This window comes from Symphalangus syndactylus, chromosome 1 (assembly GCF_028878055.3).
Source record: "Symphalangus syndactylus isolate Jambi chromosome 1, NHGRI_mSymSyn1-v2.1_pri, whole genome shotgun sequence".
NCBI classification, from domain to species: domain Eukaryota; kingdom Metazoa; phylum Chordata; class Mammalia; order Primates; family Hylobatidae; genus Symphalangus; species Symphalangus syndactylus.
Genome location: NC_072423.2, coordinates 103,708,648 through 103,735,164, shown reverse-complemented (window position 1 = coordinate 103,735,164; position 26,517 = coordinate 103,708,648). Strand labels below are relative to the sequence as shown.

General features: G+C 46.9%; 1 protein-coding gene across 2 annotated transcripts in view; it reads right to left on the bottom strand.

Moving 5' to 3' along the window:
- IL17RD (interleukin 17 receptor D) overlaps positions 1-19,836 on the bottom strand; it is an 83,085-nt gene extending 63,249 nt beyond the window's left edge. Inside the window, exon 1 of one of the 2 annotated variants that reach the window (XM_063645407.1) lies at positions 19,742-19,836. Coding sequence is in view for 1 of the 2 variants with exons in the window: in XM_055273211.2 (XP_055129186.1) it covers positions 14,059-14,184 (126 nt within the window). In the remaining variant the exon portion in view is untranslated. Of the gene's footprint in view, positions 1-14,058; positions 14,210-19,741 lie in introns of those variants that run through there. The other variant, XM_055273211.2, reaches the window with a different exon arrangement.
- Between the last annotated feature and the right edge of the window lie 6,681 nt (positions 19,837-26,517).

Sequence of the window (26,517 nt, the reverse complement as noted above, 5' to 3'; positions counted from 1 at the left end):
CAAATCAAGGTTAAGGCTGCAGTAAGCTGTGATCACACCACTGCACTCAAGCCTGGTTGATAGAGACCCTGTCTCAAAATAAAAAAAAGAAAAAAAGAAAAAAAAAAGAAATTCTCCAAATTCCCCCAATCAAAAACCACTGCTCTAAATCAAAGTCTAGGCTTGTTTAGCAAATGCTGCCTACGTTTTCTTCATCCGAAGGAAATGTCAGAGCCTGGGGAGCTGCGCAGCCTCAGCACTGTGCCCCCAGTGCCTCCTTCTACACAAAAATGGTTAACCCTGAGTGATTTCTGAAATCAAAAGCACCTTGCACTCCCTCTTCCACAAAACTAAAGGTAGCACAGCCATAGAAACGAGAACTCTCTCGGCTGTGACTACAGCAAACGAGACCAAGCAAAGGCAAGCTGCCCCCCGCCCCCCACCAAAGCATACCCTCACCGGACCTTTGTGTCCAGCACGCATTCCAGCCCAGGAGCTCCGGCCCGCTGGGCAGAGGCTGCACACCATTCCTGCCAGCATCTAAATCGCTGCTTTCTGGCCTTTCACTGTCAGGCCACAGAGGGGACTGTGGACTTGGTGCCAGAAAAGAAAATGAAAAGCAAAGTTGAATCTCTGCGGACCATTCTCTGGATGCTGAATGTCCCACTATTACATCTCGGCATGACATTTCATGGCCAGCAGGGGAGGAGGCCCAGTCCTGAAAGCTGAACAAACGCCCGGCACACAGGCCTGCCTGCGCCCTCGTAGTCTCTCTGGACTTATGAATAAAAGATGGAGGTTTTGTCTCTGTTGTTTCCCTGGTACCCTGTAAGAATAACAACTTGTCGCTTTTTGACATTTTAACTTACTTTGAAAAATGACCAATATTAACTTTACATGTCTTGGCCCTTAAATCTGGAGTGGGGTAAAACGAAAGAAAGAAAAGCCATGTAATTAGGTAGAAGATAATAATTCAAGTTAAACTAATGGAACTGTCTGTAAGGGACTCTAATAAAATAATGCAGGTAACATGCAATCACAGAACTAAAAGGCTAGAAACTGACTTGGAGGATATGTTTTTAGTAAAGTAGCCTTTACTGGAAATAAAGTTCAATGTTTTCTTAGCACAAAGGAAAGAAATGGCTGAATTTTGGTGTGAGGAAGCAGTCAACCGTAAACCTGCCCCGGCCAAACACAGGTCTTTAATAGGAACTCATTCCCCGTCTCTGAGGGCGACATCTATAACTGCAACAAGCCCATGTGAATAGCAAAAGCCTTGAGCATTCTTGAGAAATAGCACGCCTAATTTTGAGAGAGCGTGGTTGATTTCAAATAATCATTAAGGAAAAAGTTTATTACAGAATAGCACAAATGACATCCTGCACTTTCCTTAGACTCTCAATAAAGTAAAAGGGAAGGCTTAATGTGAAACACTGCATTTTTAAAAAGACAAATAACACAAGACTAGACTGGGTACTACCATTAGTATAGATCTCTAAATACAACAATTTCACGCAGAAAAAACAAATCTTTCTTATTGCTAAAACTGCATCTACATTTGTTACCAGTTGATATGTAAAATCCAACAAAGTCACAATATCACCTTTAGAGGCGTCTTGTCAAAATATTTGAACCTAGTCATGAGGAAACAAACAAAAATCCAAATTGTGTACACAAGTGGCCTTGACTCTTCAGAATGTGTAGGCTATAAAGGACCAAAAAATAGGTAGATGAATTGTTCTGTATTAAAGGAGGCTAAAGAGACAGGACATCAAAAAGCAATGAGTGACCCTTCTCTGCCCCCTAGAATGTGATGCAGAAAGAAATTATGAATGACATTAAAAGGACAAGTGAGGTAAGTGTAGCAAAACATTACAAATTGGTAACTTTAGACAAAGGAGAAATGGGTGTTCATTTTACTGTTATTTCAATTCTTCTACAGGTTCAAAAATTTTCAGAATACAAAGGATGGGAGAAACAGCACAATAATGGGGAATCCCCAATGTGGGGCTGTAAGGGACTCTAATATACAGGTGACTGTATTTTATACATTATATAGATACATTTTACCCACTATATACATTTATATTTACATTTTATACATTATATATACCTGTATTTTGTACAGGTGACTAGCTGCCTGCTTGAGGGGTTGGGGGGTCGGGATGGCAACAACTTCATCTTCCTGTATCGTTTCAGAAAACGTATGCCCTAGGCAGGGCATGGTGGCTCATGTCTGTAATCCCAGCACTTTGGGAGGCCAAGGCAGGAGGACTGCTTGAGGCCAGGAGTTCGAGTCTAGCCTGAGTAACACAGTGAGACTCTGTCTTAACAAAACAAATGTAAAAAAATAGCCAAGCTTGGCGGCACATGCCTGTGGTCCCAGCTACTCAGGAGACTGGGCCAGGAGGATTGCTGGAGCCCAGGAGTTAAAGGCTGCAATGAGCTATAATTGCATGACTGTGCTCCAGCCTGGGCGACAGAGACCTTGTCTCAAAAAAAAAAAAATATTTATACACACACACACACACACACACACACACACACACACACACACACACGTCATAAATCCATTTAAAATCTCCTATATGCCTTTCCCTAAAACTCTTCTCCAGCAATTTACTACTCTCCCTCTCCTCTTATCAGAATTCATACTAATTTAAAAACTTTTCAGAACTCTTCAAAAGTTCGCTGGCCTGCTGCCCCCATTATCCAACCCCATCCTTTTTTAATGAGATAAAAGCAATGATTACACTAGTCTTGATCAACTCGAAAACTCTGTACTTTTTAAAATGTGTGACCCTTTAAGTAAAAGAAGAAAGCTCAGTAGATGGGAAATGTGCTCAAGTGAAAAGATGTGGGAGGTAGAATTTGTCTCTCAATGACTTCAAAACCCAAGGAGGAGAACAATGAGAGGCGGCCTGTCCATAGCAGCACTATAGGGGCCAGTGACAGTCACCTTGGGCATGCCAGCACTGGGAACTCATAGCTCCAGAGGCCCTGAAGCAGTCTTCCGCCAGCACAACCAGATGTTACATTTTTTCTGCTTAATTTTAGTAAAACTCCATGACCTCCTTCTCAAATTAAAAAGGCAATGACATTTTTTTTTGTAAGCCACAGGAGCTATCTTTAGTGAAGGCTTCTAAGGATTTCATTAATTCATAACCAGCCAACCAGGACTTTTCCCACAGTCTCCCACAAAAAAGCCCGGGAAGTCACTGATTGCTTGGCTGGATCTGAATATGAGCAGAGGTAAGATCAGAAATATCTAGTTCCTCCCACGGGGAGGCAAGCCATGAAAATCAAAGCCGGGCAAAAACTCATTTCCACAGCTGGCCGGCAAATCCGCAGCCCCGGAAAGAAGGCAAAGAGCACCTCTGATTATGGACAGACCTTCAAGTGGCTTCAGAAAATGAAATGCATTCACCACCAGAGGGGAACAAAGCAAACAAAAACGAGACCTGCACCTCTGTTAAGAAGACAAAGTTTCATACAAACTTCGGGCTGCTGCCAGGGAGTGAGATTAGAAAGTCCAAAACCAGGATGCTTAGTTAGTGCTTAGCAGTAACTTTTCACATTTTTCTCATCCACAGTGCACGGTAAAGTGGACGGTCCAAGCAACCCCCTCAAGCAATAGACACTCGGCCAGGTGTAGCTCCCACACAACACCAGCCCACACTCTCCCTGTCATGAGTGGGAACCTGGCTTGAAGCCCAGCCTCTAACCAGTATGTGGCCCCTGGCAGGAGTGCCAATAACTGTGATGTGAATGAATAAATTAAGCATATTTTTTATGCTACTCTCAGCACTAACTGCCACATGATTAGCCAATGTTAAGAAAGCAATTTCAGAGGAAAATTTTTTTTTTGAGACGGAGTCTTGCTGTGTTGCCCAGGCTAGAGTACAATGGCACGATCTTGGCTCACTGCAACCTCCACCTCCTGGGTTCAAGTGATTCTCCAGCCTCAGTCTCCTGAGTAGCTAGGATTATAGGTGCACATCACCATACCCAGCTACTTTATGTATTTTTAGTAGAGATGGGGTTTCACCATGTTGGCCAGGCTGGTCTTGAACTCCTGACCTCAGGTGATCCGCCTGCCTTGGCCTCCCAAAATGCTGGGATTACAGGTGTGAGCCACCACTCCTTGCCCAGAGGAACTTTTTATTATAGTTGCTTGACTGACATGTCACCTCCTCAGAGAGGCCACTGGAGAGTGTCTACTTGCAAACACCCATTGCTCTTATTGCCTCATTTTAATTTCCCGTAGAGTGCTTAGTCATTTAATAAACATGTATGGAGAACCTACTACGTGCCAGGCACTGTTCTCATGATGCAGAAGGGAACAAAACAGGTAAAGTCTCCACCCACATGGAGCTGACACTGCAATGGGGAAGAAGGATGGACAAAGAAAATACTATGTAGGTCCCATGGTGAAAAGTTCTGCAGAGAAAAAATGAAGAAAAGAGGACAGTGAGCAGCAAGTTGCTACTGGAAACAGCATGGTCAGGTCTGATATTTCATTACCCTATTTGTCTCCCCTACTAAAATCTAAGCTCTGGCCAGGCATGGTGGTTCACGTCTGTAAACCCAAGTGGGCAGATCGCTTGAGGCCAGGAATTCAAGACCAGCCTGGGCAACATAATAAAACCCCATCTCTACAAAAAATGTAAAAAATTAGCCAGGCTTGGTGGCACTTGCGTGTAGTCCCAGCTACTCGGGAGGCTGAGGTAGGAGAATTGCCTAAGCCTAGGAGTTCAAGACTGCAATAAGCTATGATCACGCCACTGCTGCACCCCAGCCTGGGCGACAGACACCCTGTCTCTGGAAATAAAATAAAATCTAAGCTCTAGAAATTAGATCTAACACACAGAATGCACCAATATTCACTCAATGAATCGATGGCCACTGAGTGTCCCTCTCATCAAACCATTCACCTGTTGAAGAACTCTTCCAAGCCTCACCACTTCTGACAGAACACACACAGGCAAACTTCAAGGTGCCCTGTTATCTAGTACCTACATCTTCAACCTTACCACCCCCCCACCAATGAGCCCCCTTCTCCAGCTTTGCCCACATCTTACTTTCTGCCCAAACTGTCCCCCCAGCACCTGGGTCCACTCACTGGTCAGGCCCTGCTCAAAGTCCCTTTGGTAAGACCTGTCTTCGTCATCTAAGCCTCCCACGAACCATTGAAATTCAATTTCTTCTTTATAAACACATCAAATTTGTTTGTTTTTCAATGCATCACTGCAATGTTTGGACACGTTCTCATGAAATCTGGAGGGATGATGGGGTCGGCCAGGCTTTGTGGCACACGGGAAAGCTAGAGAGTGGTATGGAGAAGCCTCACAGAGAAAAGGGGGCCTCCTCCAAAGCAGGGGAAACTGAGGCACAGCAAGAAGCCAGAGTTACTGGGAACCAACTGAGACATGGGCTAAAAAGCCAGAGTTCTAAGGTGGCCTCGAGCAGGGCCTCAGGCAGGTGAATGTCAACAAACTGCTTTTCACGGGGGCAGTTCTAGGATGAGGAACAGCAGAAGCCCATTCATGTTTCTCTGGAATGAGTAGGGAAGTGTGGAGAGAGGATGGGGAGTGCTCGGTACTGTGGCCCCAGAATCTCTTCCTCAATTTCCCTGCTGTCCAGGCCCCTAGTCCTTTGTCTTGCTCCCGGCCCAGACAGGCAGCCACTGTGGACGGGGCCCTGGTCCCACAACTTAACACAGGGTGGCTGCTCAAAAAAAGGGTCTCCTGCCTCCTCACTCCAAATAAGTCTTTTTGAGCTTCAGATACTGAGCAGTTACAATAAATCCTAACCGTGTGAGTGCCTGTGCTCCACCCGGAGCAAATGTGCACACTCCAGAGGAAGGGGCCATAAACCGTCACTCAACAGAGACCATGCTCAGCTGGTGGACTGCTGCTACATTTGGTCTGTGCTGCACTGCATTTTCCTCAGATAAAAGGGGGCCATTTCGGGAGAAGAGAAACCAGAAATCACCCAGACAGAATAAAATCACAGGGAAAGGGTTTCTAAACCATATGGCCTATCTCAGGAAAACACACCTCTTCATTCCAAGGAAGCCCTCCCTTTATTCCATTAACCCTCCCACTCTCAAGTAAAACAGTCCATCGCAGCACAGAAGCCTGGGGACACTGCCAGCCTTTTTTAAAGGGTTACTATTTAATGGGGGGAAAAGATCTACAAAAATGACCAAACAGAACACTTGGAAAAACTCCTAGCTTTGAAGGCAATAAAGTACTTTTTTTTTTTTTTAAAGAAAAAAAGTTGTATTTAAGGCCTAATCCCTCATGATTTCAAAAGGATTCATATGAAGTATTCATTTAATGTGTGAAATGTAAATATCCATCCAAACATTTTAATTAATGCTACCAATTTCCATTCCGTTTTCAAAGTTGGTACTTGAATTTTATATGGCTTTTCTGGTATGTTCAAGCATGCTTCCCTACCATGCAGTAGTTTTAATGAAAAGCCTCATGATTAAAGTCTATTAGATCAGGTTTCAGATGAAGAAAGGTACAATAAAATTACAATTTACTAAGCTTCCAATAATACTTGCCATCTACTGCCCTTTCAAGTCTTAAGGCACCAGCCATATGCAAATAAGACATTTTAGCATTAGTTTTACCATAAAATGAATGCTTCTTAAATAAGCACAGTAGAGGTAGTTTTCATTTACACTATTAAATCAGAAAATTTATGAGCCCATTTCCGTTTTAGAAGAGAATTACATGTGTGTTCACATCACATCTTTATTTTGTCGTCCACCCAGTGATTTGTTGAGGACAGCTGGTACCTATTAAGTCCCCCCTTTAAATGTTGTAGCCTTAATTAGCTACATCCACCTTCCCCCAACATTTCCAAACAAGGAACCAAAGAAAAGGGAATCCATTTTTATCACGGATACTTTGAACAATGGAGTTGCAAACATCAATGTTAACAGTCTCTATAAGAAACTAGTTATTCGTTTTTTAGGCCACTTCACAAAAACAGGGTACAAATGGAGTTTTTGTTATGTAGGTAGTTTTTTTAATTGTTCAATTTTTAGTTTCCTGCCTGGTGTTATTAATTAAAAACCTTCTTTTAATATATTGTTTGGGAAAGGATGAAGGAGTCTCCCCAGAGATATTCTTGGTATTATTTAAGCTACAGACTTCTTTCTTACTTGGACTTCTCAGCATATGACTGAACAGATAGAATCTGCAAATAGAGAAAGCAGCAGGGTGTGGTTTTCTATGAACAGACATCATGCCCTTCCCAGACACCAAAGTGTTTCCAACTCACACAATGAGAAATTGTTGATTGGATTGCTTTAACCTGCCATATATAGATTAAAACACACACTGACTTAATTTACAATGTCAATATCTCTTCTTTTTTTTTTTAAAGACACATTTACATTTATGTATTCAGGACTTCAAGTGTGAATTCTGTTCAACAGACTAAATTCTGAGCAAGATAAGGAGCCATCTCAAAGATTCCCCACTGGATTTGTTTCTTCAAGACTGGCCCTAGCTTTAACCAGCAGTAAGACTATCTGTTTCAATAGGATGTGATCACTTGAGGGCTTGTGTCTTTTCAATCAGCTGGTGGCCCTGCCGGGTTTAGAGTGGCAGAGGGGAAGTGGCCTGTGGTTAAACAGAGGAAATACCAAGGCATTTTAATAGAGCAAATAGTCTCTTTACTTCCCACCGGGAAGAGCTTCAAAGGCTGCGGGCCCCGGAGGAGAGACAATGTGTTTCGGAGGCCATCAGTCACCTAATCGTGTGTCAGGCCCATTCAGAACATCCAAGCAGCCAAGACAAACACTGCCCAGGAGGACAATGCCTCCCACTGGCTGGGCAAGTCTGGCTGGCTGGAGATGGGGCCTGTAGCTCCAGCAAAGACAGCCCCCCGGCTGGCTGAGGGCAGGAGCTCTCCAAATTTGGGGGTAGATGGGAAATGGAAAAGGTCTGGCTGCCAGGGCACGGTGGTGAGAGAGGTCTGCTCTAAGGCCACTGCACCTCTCAACCTGTCAAGCTCCTGGAGATACCTGAGCCCTCTCCTCACCCCACATTCTTACAAATCAAAGGTGGAGGCTCAAGCTTCTAGAAGCCTAAAAACCCATCCATCAGAAGCAGGCTGAAGAGGCATTGGGGGGCCAGGCACGGTGGCTCACGCCTGTAATCCCAGCACTTTGAGAGGCCAAGGTGGACAGATCATCTGAAATCAGGAGTTTGAGACCAGCCTGGCCAACATGGTGAAACCCCGTCTCTACTAAAAATACAAAAATTAGCTGGGTGTGGTGGTGGACGCCTGTAATCCCAACTACTCGGGAGGCTGAGGCAGGAGAATCGCTTAAACCCGGGAGGCGGAGATTGCAGTGAGCTGAGATCATGCCACTGCACTCCAGCCTGGGCACCAGAGCGAAACTCCGTCTCAAAAAAAGAGGCAGCAGGGAATGAAGGAGGACAATAAAATTGTTGATGGGGTAGCCCCAGCAGGAGCAGACATCTGCTGGGACACGGCATATAAAAAGTTCAGGGACAGAGGAGGAAAAAGCCTTGAAAGCTTTAAAAAAGAAAAAAAAAACATGTTTTTTAGGCCAAATGAAGCATGAAAAATACTTACAAGCATTAGCAGTTCTTTCCTTTGTTGGGAAGTTTTAAGATTTGAACTGCAGAGAATCTGATTTGGATCCTGTGCTACTCCTTCCTGAGACTGTTTTCAGACAAACGCAGCTGTTCTAGGGAGGAACTCAGGGGAAGTGTCAAGTCCTCTTCACTCCAGGCCTCCTCATCAGCCCCAGGCCAGAGGCACCCATCCAAACTAGCTTCTCCCTCCGCCTCCCCCCTCCTCCCATCCTCACACTCCCCACCCAGCCTGACCCCTTTTATTGGTCAGGGCTCTGAGAAAGTCTTCACATTCTTCTCTAAGGCCAGTGACATAATTTAAAGCCAAACTCTGATTTTAAAATGTTTAGAATGTGTGTTCTCCCCTTCTCTGAATTGTGGGACCCCTGTCCCCTAAACAATAGGTATCATCCTGGTTACAACATGAGTATCTCAAAAGAACTTGTTAAAATGCCAATTCCTGGGCTCCACCTCACTCTCACTCTGATCCCATTAGCTTTCAATCTGCATTTTAACAAGCTCCTGAGGCAATTCTGATACTAGAAGGCCCTGGGTGTCACTTGGAGAAGTTAACTGCTGGTCTCCTGATCACCGAGCTATATGCCCAAGTTAATAACTAGCACAATGCCCCAGGCACTGCAGGGGCTTGGGGTTGGGTGGATGGGTGGGGGTGGGGAGAGAAGGGAGGGCTGCTCAAGAAAGATGGACATGGGCCAGAAGAGTTCCCAATTAACTAGGCAAAACAGGCTGGAAGAAAGCTTTGCACTGCTTATAAAAACGTCTCTCTAAAAAATGTATCAACCAGGGCTGAGTAATTTTTTAACCAAGAATTCTGTAACAGACACAAGAGCATCTGTAACATGGACGACATGGCCATAGGATAGGCAGACCAGATGTGGGCTTGGGAGCCATGAGCTGCAAGTGAATGAAAATGCATCCAATTCAGAATCAAATAAACATGCCTGGGCCCACAGCCAAGGATAATTCTTGGATTGGACTTTTATCAGGAACCTAAATTTTAACCAGCTGGAACTTCTCTTTTCCAAGTACCACCCTATTCCTTCCTACCTTTTGTGATGAAGTATTTGCCTTAAATGGGAAACTTGCATTTCATTGTAAAGATGATGCCAGCATCCTGGCTTCCCGAATTCCTGAAGGAGTAGTGTTTTCTTGCAGGGGGAGTAGGAACTGTGTTCCAGGGATAATAGACCAGAGAAGGTGTACCCCATTTAGGTAAGGAGGCAAGAAATGTTCCCTCCTCCCCCACTGCAGGAAAAGTCACTAAATAAAAACCTGTGGGAGTAGATTCCTAACTCCTTGTTCCATAAAAAGGCTTCTAGACCAGCAAGACAAGGGGAGGGAGAACGTCAGTACAAGTGACTGACATAATTAAAGTTATGAACCAAACTTGCTTCTAGTTGCAAACAAAACCATTCCACTCTAGAAGCAAGAGCCAGTGTAAATGAGGATGGCGGTCCCTCTGGAGGTTTTACAAATCATTACTTCTTTGCGAATACAGTATTTATTACTCAAAGAGCAACCTTACCTGGCAAGGACCCTAAGAGAATTTTTTTAAGTAGTTGAGGAAGTGTGCCCACGACTCATTTCTAAAATACTGACCTATGTTCAAGATGGTATCAGCCTCTTAATTGCCCCACTAATAATCGGGGAGGTTGTGAAACCTGACCACTTAAATCAGGCCAGCCCCTGGCTCCTCTGGGAGCAGCCCCGAAGGGTCTGTTAGCAGGGCTGCAGAGGGTTGGCTGGCTGAAGTCACCTTGCAAGTCTTGCAAAAATACACATTCCATGGCCGGCGCGGCGGCTCACGCCTGTAATCCCAACACTTTGGGAGGCCGAGACGGGTGGATCACAAGGTCAGGAGATGGAGACCATCTTGGCTAACACGGTGAAACCCCGTTTCTACTAAAAATACAAAAAATTAGCCGGGCGTGTTGGCGGGCGCCTGTAGTCCCAGCTACTCGGGAGGCTGAGGCAGGAGAATGGTGTGAACCCAGGAGGCGGAGCTTGCAGTGAGCCGAGATCGCGCCACTGCATTCCAACCTGGGGGACACAGCGAGACTCCGTCTCAAAAAAAAAAAAAAAAAAAAAAAAAAAAAAAAATACACATTCCTGCAAGGGCAAGGGTTCCTGCAACAAATGTTCCCTGGAGATCAAGGGGGTCATTTGCTCAGCTCTGCTCCAGCACCCAAATCTAGTTTCTCAGGACTTGGGGCTGCACCTTGCGCTCCCTCTCAGGTTCTGAGTATGGCACAGGCCCACAGGAAGCCTCCTCTGATTTGCATCACATATAGTCGACCCTTATCCTTTTATGTTCCTATAGCCCCACTGTAAGCAACCTTAGAGCTGAGGCCAACATCTACGGACTAAGTATCTATTATTTGGTAGGGGACCCAAACATGAATCAAATACTCTAGTCACTGTGTACCAGTACTTTCTAGCTGACTCCCTGACAGAGCAACTTCTAGAAGACATGACCTAGGGAGGTGTGGACAGGGACAATTTTTTGCAGAAGTGATGCTAGGGCTGAGAAGGGAAGCTGCAGAGGTGTAAAGTGAAGGAACACAGGCAGGAACAGCACGTGCAAAGGCCTGCTGCAAAGACAACGGACCTTGATGCCCTGATCTTTGCCTCTACTTCTTAAAATCTATCAGGAAATACAGGATTTAGCAGGAAGGCAGCAGGACCTAATTTGGTTCAGCCAATATTAACAGGGCTCTGAGGCCACCAAGATGAGGTTCAGTGCCTGGCTAAAGAAACTAGTCTGGGCCGGGCGCGGTGGCTCACGCTTGTAATCCCAGCACTTTGGGAGGCCGAGGTGGGCGGATCACGAGGTCAGGAGATCGAGACCACGGTGAAACCCCGTCTCTACTAAAAATACAAAAAATTAGCTGGGCGTGGTGGCGGGCGCCTGTAGTCCCAGCTACTTGGAGAGGCTGAGGCAGGAGAATGGCGTGAACCCGGGAGGAGGAGGTTGCAGTGAGCCGAGATTGCGCCACTGCACTCCAGCCTGGGCGACAGAGCGAGACTCCGTCTCAAAAAAAAAAAAAAAAAAAAAAAAAAAAAAAAAAAAAAAAAGAAACTAGTCTGAAGACATAGAAGTGAACAAATACTGACAAAGCGGTCTGATACGGCTAAAGTGCAAGGACCTGCATGAGCAGGCAAAGCAAGGGGCATGGCATTCAGGAGGGGATACTACCTGAACTGAGTCTTAAGCTAGGCAAGGAATTCTCAAAGAAGGAAAAGGCATCCTGCGAGGGGGGAAAAGCATGTCTTGGAAGCACAGAGGGCATCCATCCGGAGTTAGGAGCAGGATGAGAGGGATAGGGGGTGAGGCTGGAAAGGGCGGGAATGCAAAGCATGTGGGGAAACTGGGTCCATGAAATGCACCATGCAGCAAATCCAGGAGAGAAGGAACCATGTATCAGCCTGGATGAGCCTGGAATCTGGAACATGGCCCAGAGGTCTCTACGATCATCCAGGAGGGGAATGAAGATGACCCAAGGAAAGGATTGGTGGGGCCAAGGCAGGAGCAGCTGAGAAAAGTCACCCCCAACTAGGGGTTGTGGTGGAGAAAAGGTCAGCATGAGTGTGAGGTGACTGGGACAGAGCCACCGTTCTATGAGGGTGCAGGTTTGGGAGAGGAGAACTCACTCGCACAGGTAGAAGAAAATCACCAGCTTGGCTCCGTCGGGGCACTACCATACCCCACAGCATTAAAACTTCACGAGTTTTGTACGGTGGCATAAGAAGCCACCTTGGCAACTGCAGCAAAACGGCAAATCGGACTGATTTACCTATGCCATCACATGAACACTCAGAATAAAACGCCTGTGATATTGTAGTCATTCAAAAGCCAACAGGAGTCTAAATCCAAAATTCTAGTAGGATCCGTAAGTCAACATGAGATTAGCCTTGAGGAAACTTGCTAGCTACTAAAATTTTTTTAAACAATAAAACAAGAGCAGTGATGTTTTACTAAAATGGAACAGAGTAAGAAAATGTGATGCTTTGCTCAACTAGGAAGGAATGACAGAGCCTAACGGGGCGGCCGGTTGTGGGGGGGCGTTGGCGGGGGCGGGGGCGGGGGCGGAGGCAGAGAAGGGGTCATAGCTGTCTCCATAGCTTAGCTATTGAGTCTGAAGACATCCCAGCTGTCTGGCTCACACCTGGTTTTCTGCACCACATTTCTTGGGACTGTGGGGCAAGTGAGCTTGAAGGCACCAGCCTGTGTGCCTAAGGGAGTGTTATGTCCTAGGTTTTGACTATGCTGAGGCTGTTTAGAGCCACCCAGAAGAGGTTGAGTCAACGTTGGCCTAAGCAAACCACTCCATACCTATCCCTCAGCCCAGCAATACTAAGGAAATTCTCATTTCATCCCATTTTTCGTATGAAGACATTGAGGCTCATGGCTCCCCAGGAGCAGAGCCAAGGTCATGTCCCTGCTGCCTGAGTGCAAAGCCTGAGTTTTCTCCACAAGGCCTAAGGCCGTGAGTGCCCTGACGCCGGGCCCACTCTGGCGTCGGTGGGAGACTCGGGGCAGACGGACATAATCTCTGGGTTCTGGGGCCGCCCAAGGCCAGAAGCCCAGGTTAGGGTGCCGGGAAGCTGAGAGGGGGATGGCAATGACCCGCGCACATCGCCCAGACAGTGTCAAAGGAGCGCTCGGTTCCAGGGAGACGGCTAACGCACACGGCGAAAGTTTGGGCACCTCTCCAGTCTCGTCTCAGGCACCTCACCCAGGTGACACCCACGCGGCCCTTTGGCGGAAAAATATCCGCAACTCGAAGCAGGGAAGGAGGATATCAGCCGCGAGACCTTCACAAGACGAAGGGCTGAACCGGGAGGCGAAGTTTCTCAGGAGGTCCCGGAGTCAGAGGAGGGGTAGGAGTGGGGTGACGGCCCCAGGCGAGGAGGAACAAAGCTACCAGGAGAGCGGGGCGCATCCCTCCCGAGTGCTCCAAGTCCCCTCTCCGCCCGCCCGGGCCCTGGCAGAGTTGTGGACTGCAAGTCCAGGAGAATACCCACTTCCCTCTCCAAACCGCAACCCGGTCCGGGTGGCTTGGGGGATCCCAGCCCAGGACACGCAGCCCTGGGGCGAAAGAGGTCCCGGGCCAAGAACAAAGGGTGGGGCGCCCGGCCCAGCCCCACCGCCCCTCACGCCCGCCCTGTGAATGGGACCCCGGCCGGCGGCCGCACCTCATTAGCAACACAAAGCCGGGGTCGGGCAGCCGCTTTCATCCCGGCCCGGGCCGGAGGACACGCGCCCTGGGAGGGAAACCAGGAGGATGCGCGGGAGGAGTGGGACCCGGGCCGGCCGCGGACCCCGCGAAGAGCAGACAGGTTGGCGCGGACTCGCCTCCCCGCGAGCACCTGTGCGCGCTGCGTCCCCCGCGAGTTGGCGACTGCAAGAAACCCGCCGCCCTCGCCTTACCCTCCAGCCACAGGTGTCGGCGCCCCGCGCTCGGCCGGACCCGCCAGCGGCCACAGCCAGCTGCGAGCCGTTGAGGCAGGCGTTGACCGTAAAGAAGACGGAGCAGAGCTGCAGCCACGGGGCCATGGCCGTGCGCTCGTCCAGCCGGGCCCTTCTCTGCGACCCGGCCGCCCGCCGCTGGCCAGCCCCGAGTGGGCGGTGGCCGCGGCGGCGGCGGCAGCGAAGGGGACCGCACTGGGCATGCGTCACCAGCCTGGGCCCCGCCCCTTTCTCCGGGCCCCGCCCCCACCCTCAGTCCTCTTGTGTTGGCCCCGCCCCCACAGCCTGGCCATCCAGTTGTGGCCCTGCCCCCGCAGACCACGCCTCTCTGGTCACGCCCCAGGGCCCCGCTGAGACTCTGGCAGCCGCAGTTTCTTCCCCCTCACTTAGTAGATCTTTTTTTAATCCAAAGAATTTGTCCAAGTGATGCTCACTCTATGCAAAACCTGAGGAAAACACAAAGAATGTAATAATAATAATTTTAATAATAATTTAACAAACACCTGCTATGTGCCAGACCCCTTTCTATATACTCCCAACCACACAGGGAAGTGTATTATTGTTATCCCATTTTTAGGCGCAGAAAAGTTAGGGGAACGTGACAGAGAAATCCTGGCTCCACATTTACTAGTAGGACTTTGGACAAAAGCCTTGCTGTCTCCACAGTACTTCCTCACCACCCCCCACCCCTTGTCCCCATCACCCTCCTGGAAGCTAGAATAAGTATCCTAGTCTGGGGAGAGTTCTGTTGGTTGAAACATAACAAGTGCTCCATAAAGGCTACAATCTATCATTAACTGACTCTCATAAGGTCACACAGCTGTTACCTGCCAGACCTGAGATCCAATCCAAACCTGACTAAAAACAATACTCTCAGCTACTACGCTTGTCAAACATACCCTCATGAGGTGGATATTATTTCTGTTTGGAAGAGGAAACTGAGGCTCAGAGAAGTGGAGTAGCCCAAGCTATCCAGCGTTTCGCTGCACTCCTCCCAGCCCTTTGCCTTGTATCTGAGCACCTAAACTCTCCCACTTTGTCCCTCTCCACTACCCCCTTCCTCAAGAACACCACCTCCTCTTCCTAAAGGCTTTTTCTACTTCTGACTTTGTCCCCGTGTCCGATACATTTCTCCAGCCTGGATCCAAAGTGATCTTCCAAAAACACAAATCAGACTACTGACTTATCCCAATTAAAACTCTAGGCTGAGTCCAGTGGCCAATCCTAGAGGATCGCTTGAGTTCAGGAGTTAGAGGCAGCAGTGAGCTATGATCCTGCCACCGCACTGAAGCCTGGGTGACAGAGTAAGACCTTGTCTCTAAAAAGAAACAAACAAACCTACCACCACCAACAACAAACAAAACAGTAAAATTATGTGTTCTGTGTTTGGAGGAGGATTAATAAAAATAAAATCAATAAATAAAACTGTTCTATGGTGGCTTTTATGCAAAGGCCATTTAGAATAAAATCCATACTGGCCTTCTCTTCCACTCTGTCTTTACCACCTGGCTGCTGCTGCACAGAACTCCCCCCAGACCCAGCCTTATCTTGGTCTTTTTGCCTCAGGAAGCCTTGGAAATTGTCATCTCCGTCCATTCAACAGAGCAGCCTCCTCTATGTGACTCTCCTTCCAGGGCCCAGAATCCTCTCCCTCTCCTTGTCTGGCCTGGCCTAAGCTCAGCCACTGCTAACACAGGATTCCTGCACTTTCCCTTGTGGCTTGTATCTCCACCACCCTGCCCACACGTCCTTGGAGGGCTTAATGGAGGAAGAGAACTCGGTTTTGGTAATGCTAGCAGAAGTCCTGGGGATTTGCTTGGAAGTAGCCACATCTAGAACCAAGGAGTAGAGCCAGCCTCACCTGAACTTCAGGGGCTGGAAGTGTGAAACAGTAGTTGCCCAAAGAAACACTGACATTATTGCCAGGGAGAGGGAGAATGGGTGCTGGGTTCCCCAAACAACAGCATCCACCTCAAGACCCAGATGCTGGGCAGAATTTTTTTTTTTTTTTTAACCTCACTGTCTGGAATTCAGGAATTCAGCCAGACCCAGTGAGGTTTACCATACCCTCTTCAGACACCAGAATAGCTAGGATCCATAGAAGGCTGTTCTGGAGTAGCCTTCTGTGAGTAGACCTCAAGAAGCACATCACTCCTTTGGAGGAGCTGCTGGTTCAGTGCCTCCCTACCCTCCCTCACATTCTTGGTACCTGTCCCTGGGTTGTTTTCAGCCCCCACAGCAGGGATGTCCAGCATTTGGCCAAGAGAGTCAGGGGTGCCAGGGGCTGAGATGAGGCCAGGACATGGGTCTTGGTGAAACAGGGAGGAAACAATGAGGCGACAAGCTCCTTAATCTATGTGACATTCCAGCCTATACATGCTTTATAACTTATTAAACAACCCCATGCTAAGGGTCATCTGTTAGAATCAGTGATTCAAAAATACCCTAACACACTTATCTTGACACATTGATTCAATGATTTTATACATTTCTAGAATCAGAATTGCTGGATTATGCACATTTAAAATTGTCAAACTGCTCATTATCGTATTATCACCACCTTAATTGGCTTCTCTGGTTGCGAATGAGGTAGATCATGTTCCTATGTATTTGTTGGCCATTTGTACTTTCTTTTTTTTTTCTTTTTGAGACGAAGTCTCACCCTGTCACCCAGGCTGGAGTGACTGATGCAATCTCGGCTCACCGCAACCTCTGCCTCCCAGGTTCAAGCAATTCTCCTGCCTCAGCCTCCCAAGTAGCTGGGATTACAGGCGCACAACACTGCACCCAGCTAATTTTTTGTATTTTTAGTAGAGACGTGGTTTCACCATGTTGGTCAGGCTGGTCTTGAACTCCTAACCTCAGGTAATCTGCCTGCCTCGGCCTCACAAAGTGCTAGGATTATAGACGTGAGCCACCATGCCCGGCCCATTTGTACTCTTTCTTTTTTTTTTTTTTTTTTTGAGACGGAGTCTCGCTCTTTCACCCAGGCTGGAGTGCAGTGGCGCGATCTCGGCTCACTGCAGGCTCCGCCCCCCGGGGTTCACGCCATTCTCCTGCCTCAGCCTCCCGCGTAGCTGGGACTACAGGCACCCGCCACCTCGCCCGGCTAATTTTTTGTATTTTTAGTAGAGACGGGGTTTCACCGTGTTAGCCAGGATGGTCTCGATCTCCTGACCTTGTGATCCGCCCGCCTCGGCCTCCCAAAGTGCTGGGATTACAGGCGTGAGCCACTGCGCCCGGCCTTGTACTCTTTAGTCAGGAATTGTACTCCAGGAAAAGGAGCAGTACTTAGCGCTTACAAGAGAGAGAGAACCTCAAGGAGAACACTGGTTAGAGAAAACTGTTTATCCCTGGGTTTTATTCATGTCACCATATGATTGCATGACAGGGAAGGCAGAGCCCCACTCCTGCTCCCTTTCTGTCTGCACTCCCACCCACTATTGAATTCCCTCCCATCCACAGCTCACTGCAGAATCTGGCAACCAACAGCCTCTGAAAAACATGCTGCAGGGTTCAGAGAGAGCACAAGCTTTCCTGAAGCCATGTGGAGGGCACAATAAGGAAAAGGCTTAGGCCGGGCGCGGTGGCTCACGCTTGTAATCCCAGCACTTTGGGAGGCCGAGGCGGGCAGATCACGAGGTCAGGAGATCGAGACCACGGTGAAACCCCGTCTTTACTAAAAATACAAAAAAATTAGCCGGGTGTGGTGGCGGGCACCTGTAGTCCCAGCTACTCGGAGAGGCTGAGGCAGGAGAATGGCGTGAACCCGGGAGGCGGAGCTTGCAGTGAGCCGAGATTGCGCCACTGCACTCCAGCCTGGGCGACAGAGCGAGACTCCGTCTCAAAAAAAAAAAAAAAAAAAGGAAAAGGCTTAAGCATCCAGTCTAAAACATTCTTAGAATGACATCCCTCAGGACCAGGGATGGGGAGACCCTCCTATTTCTCTTCTAGGAAGGCCACCAGCATGTGTGTCAGTGGGAGGAGAGCCACAGACACCAAAGGGTCAAATCTGGTCAGGAAATTAAGGTTGTAAATTGGCATTTGGCAACATTCTCTGTATTCTGGTCTTTCCCATTGATTCTTTCTCCCATCTCCTCCTTTTTGGGTTTTTTGCTGTTGTTGTTGTTGTTGTTTGTTTGTTTGAGATGGAGTTTCGCCCTTGTTGCCCAGGCTGGAGTGCAATGCCATGGTCTCAGCTCACGGCAACCTCCACCTCCTGGGTTCAAGCAATTCTCCTGCTTCAGCCTCCCAAGCAGCTGGGATAACAGGTGCCCGCCACCATGCCTGGCTAATTTTTTGTATTTTTAGTAGAGGCAAGGTTTCACCATGTTGGCCAGGCTGGTCTCGAACTCCTGACGCCAGGTGATCCAACCACCTCGGCCTCCCAAAGTGCTGGGATTAAAGGCGTGAGCCGCCGCGTCCAGTCTCCATCTCCTCTTTTTATCCCAACCCTTCAGAATAGCTGTAAAGCTGCAGGGAGTGGACCTCTCTGTCCTGGAAGCTGAGCTAAAATGAGGGTACCAGGACTCACATGCCTTCCATGGATCACAGTTTCCTCCAGGCCACAGTAGAGCTCACCTGTGGAGGTGACCAGAAGATGAGCTAGGGAAACCCTCCCTCAGTACAACACTAGGTCTCACCTGCCAAGGCCAGGATTGCCTGTAGTCCAGTCACACTTTCAGCCACTCCTCGTGGTGAGAGGTGGCTGTCATCTGATTCACCTCTGCCCCCATGCCTGGCGCTCTGTCTGGCACACATCAGTGGGCAAGAGACTGTCACCACCTCCCCCTCTTTGGAACAAAGCTGAGAATTAAACAGATAAAATCACCTTAAAATAAGCTGTTGATGAAATGCAAATATATTTTCCCACTCTAACTATAACCTAGCCAGATAAGAAAAATTCTTAACGCAAGGATTGGATTTTGTTAGGGGTCAAATTATCCCGTGAAACATAAAAAAAGATAAAGTGACGGTGGAAGTAATTTGTATCATGAATCGTTTTGAGCAGGGAATAACTAAATACTATTTTAATGGACAGTATTAGAAGCAGTCGACTCAAATTCTAATTTATTTTGGTATTGTGAGAAATTAGTGTATGTTTTCTGTATTAATAAAGACATTAAAGGTAAAGAATGTCACTGTACCCCTGACCCTAGTCTCCCAGAGGGCTGAGGGTGCATGGTTTCCCAGGCTTTGGAGGGAGCAGTATGTGGAGAACTGGTACCCACCTGCAAGCCCTTAGTCCCTGAGACCCCACAAGACTGCCTGGATGTGAATCAGGCTACTTGGCAGTCTTGGCTCCAAAGGGGTAAGCGTCATCATCCCCACTTCACAGATGGGGAAGCTGAGGCTCAGCGAGGGGAAGTCTGCTCGCGGTCACAGAGCTGGGGTTCAAACCGGACCCCGATCGCTTGGCCTGGGACCGCCTTGCCTGGGAAGAAAGGCCCCAGACTCAGCTGATTCCTCCAGACTCTTCCTGTTTAAGACGCCAAAAACATGGCCTTCCTAAACGCAGCGTTGGCGCCTCCTGCACAGCCCAGAGACCCAGGGCGGCGGACGACAGAAAACCTGGGGCGGCGGACCCAACCCTGCGCCCAGGAATCCCAGGACGCCCACCTCATAGTACTGGGGCGGTGCGTACCTTGGCCACTACACGGAATTCACCGGCCCACGGCCACTTCCCGTTTCTTTTCCCGGAGGAAAAGAGGAGCGGACGTCTAGTCTCCAAGGTAACCGCGAGAGGGCGCGCGCAGTCCAGGTCTCCGACCCGCTCCCCCGCGCGCCGACCTCGCCCCGCCCAGACGACCCCGCACTGCGACCGCACAAGAAGTCGTTCTAGATCAAAGCCTCCAGGGCAGGTGCGAGTACTCTGCTGTTACCCAGAGCTGGTGCTAAGCTTTAGGGGAAGTAGAGTCCAGGGGGTCGTAAGAAAACGGATCAAATGGGGCCTTTCAGTAACCATGAGGCTTTGGTCAACTCAATCTCTCTGGATGTCAGTTTTCTCAGATGGCAACACTGGAATGACGTGGAGGCAGACCTCGGGTTTTTTTTTTTTTTTCCCCGAACCTGAAGTAAGCAAATGACTTAGAGCCTGTGTGAATGTTACTGCAGGTAGTGGACCAGGAGTTGATGCAGCCAGGGCCAGCTCTTATTTGCAATTCAGGTAAGACCTGGGGAAATGGCCACGTCTAATCTTCAGGAGATAACATCCTGGTTTGCATCTGCACTATACTGGAAGGCTAAGGACCATATCCTGTTTTCCATTCATTAATTAATTCATTCAACAAGTATCGATGGAATCTCTGCACTATATCAGGCATTATGCCAGGAGTGGGGATCAGAGTGAACAACAGGGCACTGTCATAGCTGTCATTAACCTGCAAACAAACATTCCATGGAGGACACTGGCATTACTCAAATAGCCCTATGACTAGGGAGGAATTACTAGTAGATGAGTTGTTTTTGAAGAAGGGATCCCTGAGCTGAGATTCCAAGTATAAGAGTTACCTGGGCAAAGAGGAGGGGAGCAGAGACAGGAAGACTGTTCTGGGCAGAAGGAATAGCACGTGCAAAGGCCCTGGGGCAGTAGGGAATGTGGCAACTTCAAGGAGCTGAAAGAGGCTAATGTGGTTGGAAAGCAGTCAGGTGTGGGGGAATGGTGCAAGGTGAGTTGGTGAGGCCTACAGGGGCAGCCAGGCAGTACTTTATGTCCTGGTTTGAACCTAGAAGTAGCTAGCAGCTTCTTAGGATTACTTTAAGGGCAGAAGTGGGGCTATATTTTGAAAAGATTCCTGTATTCCAAGTGCTGAGCACAGGGTATTTCCTGGCATTTAGCCAGCATTTGATAACTACTGTTGAATGAATGAATGATCATGATCTTTACTGAAATTCTGAGTTTTAATATCTTGAATGAATCCAAGACTCATTAAAAACCCTAGGAAAACATCCAGCCCTACTAAAGCTCCAAATAATGCGAATGAAACAAAGTGCAGAAACATTTTTGTCATCTTTTGAGGTTATTTTTATTTTGTAAAGTTCTGTCTTATTTTTAATAGACCTTTAAAAGAACAATTATAGATTTACAGGAAAACTGAGATGACAGTACAGGAGTTCTTATACAAAAGAAACCCGAGTTTCTTTAGTTATTAACATATTACATTAGTAGGGCACAATTAATGAACCGAGGCTGATACATTATCATTAAAGTCCAAACTTTATTCAAATTTCCTTAGTTTTTACTTAATGTCCTTATTCTATCCAGGATCCCAGCCAGGGTATCACGTTACAGTTAGTTGTCATGTCTTAGGTTCCTCTTGGCTATGACAATTTTTCAGACTTCCATTGTATTTGGTGACCTTGACGGTGTTTTTTTGTTTTTGTTTTTTTTTTGGAGATGGAGTCTCACTCTTGTCGCTCAGGCTGGAGTGCAATGGCACGATCTTGGCTCACTGCAACCTCCGCCCCCCCAGGTTCAAGTGATTCTCCTGCCTCAGCCTGCCAAATAGCTGAGACTACAGGCGCCCGCTGCCATGCCTAGCTAATTTTTTTTGTATTTTTAGTAGAGACGTGGTTTCACCATTTTGGCCAGGCTGGTCTTGAACTCCTGGCCTCAGGTGATCTGCCCGCCTCGGCCTCCCAAAGTGCTGGGATTACAGGCGTGAGCCACTGTGCATTACCTAATTCATACCTTTTATGGCTGAGTAGTATTCCATCATATATATATATATATTTTGTGTATATATATATATATATACACACACATATATATATATATACATATACACACACACACACATATATATATATACACACACCACAGTTTCTTTATCCACTCGTTGATTGATGGGCATTTGGGCTGGTTCTGTATTTTTGCAATTGTAAATTGTGCTGCTATAAACATACATGTTTGTATATGTACGGTTACGTGTATGTGCAAGTATCTTTTTTGTATAATGACTTCTTGTCCTCTGGGTAGATACCCAATAGTGGGATTGCTGGATCAAATGGTAGTTCTACTTTTAGTTCTTTAAGGAATCTCCACACTATTTTCCATAGTGGTTGTGCTAGTTTACATTCCCACCAGCAGTGTAGAAGTACTCCCGTTTCACCACATCCATGTCAACAACTATTATTTTTTGATTATGGCCATTCTTGCAGAAGTGAGGTGGTATCACATTGTGGTTTTGATTTGCATTTCCTTGATTGTTAGTCCCATGCCAGGCTAATTAGAAAAAAAAAATTCCATAGACAGGGCTTTTCCATGATGCCCAGGCTGATTTCAAACTCCTGGGCTCAAGCAATCCTCCTGCCTCTGCCTTCTAAAGTGTTGGGATTATAGGCTTGAGTGACTGTGCCTAGCCTATATTTCTTACTATCCAACAGAAGCTCCTTCTTATTTAGTTGTTGTCCCTTTTGTTGAGCATCTTGTTCTTGCTTAAAGAAGTAATTCTTTGGGTGCAGGAAATCAACATGGCACATGGATACATATGTAACAAAACTGCACATTGTGCACATGTACCCTAAAACCCTAAAGTATAATAAAAAAAAAAAGAAAAAAAAAAAAAAAAAAAAAGTAAAAAAGAAAAAAAAAAAAAAAAAAAAAAAGAAGTAATTCTTTCTCTTATCTCTCTGAGGAAATAGTTTTATTGAAGCTCTCTTCTGTTTCCTCCAAATGCCTTTTTTCTGTTTGTTTGAAGTTTTAAAACAGAATCAACTTTTTATGGCTCCTCTAAAAGTGGAAAATAGATATGCTATATTAGCAGGTTAGGACTTAAACTGGGTAATTGACATCCACAAACAAAGATCGAAGACAGGTCACATATATCAAGAGGAAAGAGGTTCCACTGAACCACTCAAATGAGATGTGGTTGATAAACAACCTGGAGCAACCGTGGCAACTCTTAGCCATTTTACTTTGTGAATTATCACACCTATAATGTTTAGCTCTCCCTTCATCTAGATGAATTGTTTTTTGTTTTCTCTGGTACCATCATGAATCTAAATGATATGGCTTGTGATATAAATGAATGCATAATCATAATGAATAGCGTTTTTATATTCAACTGTTAATCTAGCAAGCATTTATTGAGTGTCTCCTGTATGCCAGGCACTGTGCAAGGCACTGGAAAGGAACATGATCAAGGTCATGATGTCCTTGCCCTTCAGGAACTCACTCTCCAGGGCAGTCCCTTACACTTAGCAGACTCCAGTGCCAGTGAGACTGAGGGGCAGCCACTTGCAGTTCCATTTAACAGATGTGAAGGATATGAGGCTCCAGGTGGTTCCCTGGTTTGCCTAATGACATGCAGCTATTTGTAGACTGTGCTGTATCATGAACCCAAATCTTCCTCTCCCACACTCTTTGTTTCAAAGGCTGGGGTATAAATAGAAGACAGAGAAAATAAACCACAAAAGGAGAGTTCAGAGAGACAGGGGGAGAACCAAGAGGAAACCAAGGGGAAAAAGAGTTTCAAAGTATTTGCTCAGGCCCTAGCCTCCCCAGTTTACATTTTAGCAGGGACTGGCTCAGGGCACTCAGTGGGGTAACAGGGCCTGCAGGAGCACCTAGGAGACAAGGAGAAGTTTCTGGGGAAGAGAGGACAGAGGAGAAGAAAAGATACACTGTGTTCATTTTACAGTTGCAGGGAATGTTTACTCTTTTAGAGTTAAATCCTCGTGGTCAATAATCCTCAAATTGAATAACTTACACACCTAGAAGCAGTGGCTAGCAACTGGGTGGGTCAGAGCCTTCTAGGGTGTCCTCTCCATTGCAGGGGGAAGGCCAATGTGCCTCAGTTGTGAAAATATGCAATTAGCTGTGATTCTGATCTCTCAGCCAACCCAGTGCCATTGCAAGAAATTGCAAGAAATTCTAAATTTCTGGCCAGGTGCGGTGGCTCATGCCTGTAATGCCAGCATTTTGGGAGTCTGTGGCAGACAGATCGCTTGGGATCAGGAGTTTAAGACCAGCCTGGGCAACATGGTGAAACCCTGTCTCTACTAAAAATACAAAAATTAGCTGCACGTGGTGGTGCATGCCTGTGGTCCCAGCTACTCGGGAGGCTGGGGCACGAGAACTGCTTGAACCTGAGAGGTGGAGGTTGCAGTGAGCTGAGATTGCGCCACTGCACTCCAGCCTGGGTGACAGAACGAGACTCTGTCTCAATAAAAGAAAAGAAAAGAAATTCTAAATTTCTGAATGTAAGCTAAATTTTGCTAGAGGTGGAGCAAGGATTACAGATCTCAAAAACAGCAGCAGAGCAAAGCATTGAGCCAAATTCATGAGCAAAAGTCAGCCCCATGCCAGCAATGAAATCCACCAAGCACCCTCCCTGCCAGGCTGCTTCCTCCTCCCACAGGAGCCACCCAAAGATTCAGGTGGGACAGCAGCTCTGCATCCCTGCCTGGGACAGGTGGAATCCCCTGCAGGTTGGCAAAGGCATGCGTGGGGTGGGGAGGAGTGTGAAGGAAAGTGGTTCACTCCGTCTTTCACTGGAGAGATCAGATGATAACTTCCATTGGCCTTTCTCAGCTTGACTAAAGATATACATTAAAATCCGAAACCTAAAATAAATTCTTCCATTGCTGCTGGCTGCCATTATGTAATGTCTCACAATGTTTCCCAAGGACTCTCCAGGCGGTCTCATTTACTGCTTTGGCTGCTCTTCCAGCTTTGTTCATGACTTCCAAACTGCTCTCCATAAAATTGAGCCATATGTACATTGGCTACTCTCAACATAGTTTATACCTTTAAAAGTATGCATATATCATCATGAGGCCAAGGTTGAGAATGGTATGCAAGGCCATAGATTGGGTTCCTTTTTTAAAAACCTGGCAACATTTCAGGCTAATTTTTTAAAAAGTTTTTGAAATAATTTTAAACTTACGGAAATGTTGCAAAAATAGCTCAGAGTACCCATACGCTCTCCACCCAAATTCCTCTAATGTTAACCTTTTATAGTATAACCATAGCACCAAAATCAAAACCAGAAATTTAACACTAAAATACTCCTGCATAATCTACAGACCTTACTGGAAATCCACCAGTCTTCCCACTAATTTTTTTTTTTTTTTTTTGAGACGGAGTCTCGCTCTGTCGCCCAGGCTAGAGTGCAGTGGCGCGATCTCGGCTCACTGCAAGCTCCGCCTCCCGGGTTCACGCCATTCTCCTGCCTCAGCCTCTCCGAGTAGCTGGGACTACAGGCGCCCGCCACCGCGCCCGGCTAATTTTTTGTATTTTTAGTAGAGACGGGGTTTCACCGTGGTCTCGATCTCCTGACCTCGTGATCCGCCCGCCTCGGCCTCCCAAAGTGCTGGGATTACAAGCGTGAGCCACCGCGCCCGGCCATTTTTAAGAGACGGAGTCTCTCACTCTGTCACCCTGGATGGAGTGTAATGGCAATATTGCAGTTCACTGCAGCCTCAAACTCCTGGGTTTAAGCAAACCTGCTTCAACCTCCCAAGCAGCTGGGACTACAAGAGTGTGCCACCATGCCCAGCTAATTAAAAAAAAATTTTTTAAGACAGGAGTCTCACTAGGTTGTTCAGCCTGGTCTTGAACTCCTGGCCTCAAGCAGTCCTCCCACCTCAGCCCCCTGAGTCCCTGGAATTACAGGCATGAGCCACCACGCCCAGCTCTAATGTCTTATTTTTAAAAATAGTTTTTTTTAATTTTAGAATATTTAGACTTGCAGAAAAATTGAAAAGATAGTACAGAATTTCCATACACTCCACAACCAGTTTTCCTTACTATTAACATCTTACATTGGTATGATATATTTGCTCCAATTAATTAACCAGTATTAATACCTTATTATTAACTAAAACCTATACTTGATTCTGATTTCTTTAGTTTTTAATGTAATGTTCCAGGATCCCATCCAAGATACCACGTAATATCTAATTGTCATATCTCCCTAGTTTCCCCTTGGCTGTGATAGTTTCTCAGACTTTCCTTGTTTTTTCATGACCTTGACAGTTTTGAGGAATACTAGTCAGATATTTTGTAGGCTACCCCTCAATTGTAATTGGTTGATGTTTTTCTCATAAGTAGACTAGGCTTGTGGATTTATTTTTATTTAGAGATAGGGTCTTGCTACATTGCCCAGCTGGAATGCAGTGGCTATTCACAGGCACAATCATAGTGGACTGTAGCCTTGAATTGCTGGGTTTGAGGGATCTTCCCCCCTCTGCCCCCCTAGTAGCTGGGACTACAGGTGCACCACCATGTCTGGTTCAGGGTTATGGATTTTTAAGACAAGGTCATGGAGGTAAAGTGCCATTTTCATCACATCATATCAAGGGTCCACTGATGTCCTTTTTCTGGTCCAGAATACAATCCAGAATCCTGGACATACTCTAATTGCACTTAGTTGTTTTGTCTCTGTGGTCTAGTTTAATCTGTGTGTATTAGTCCAT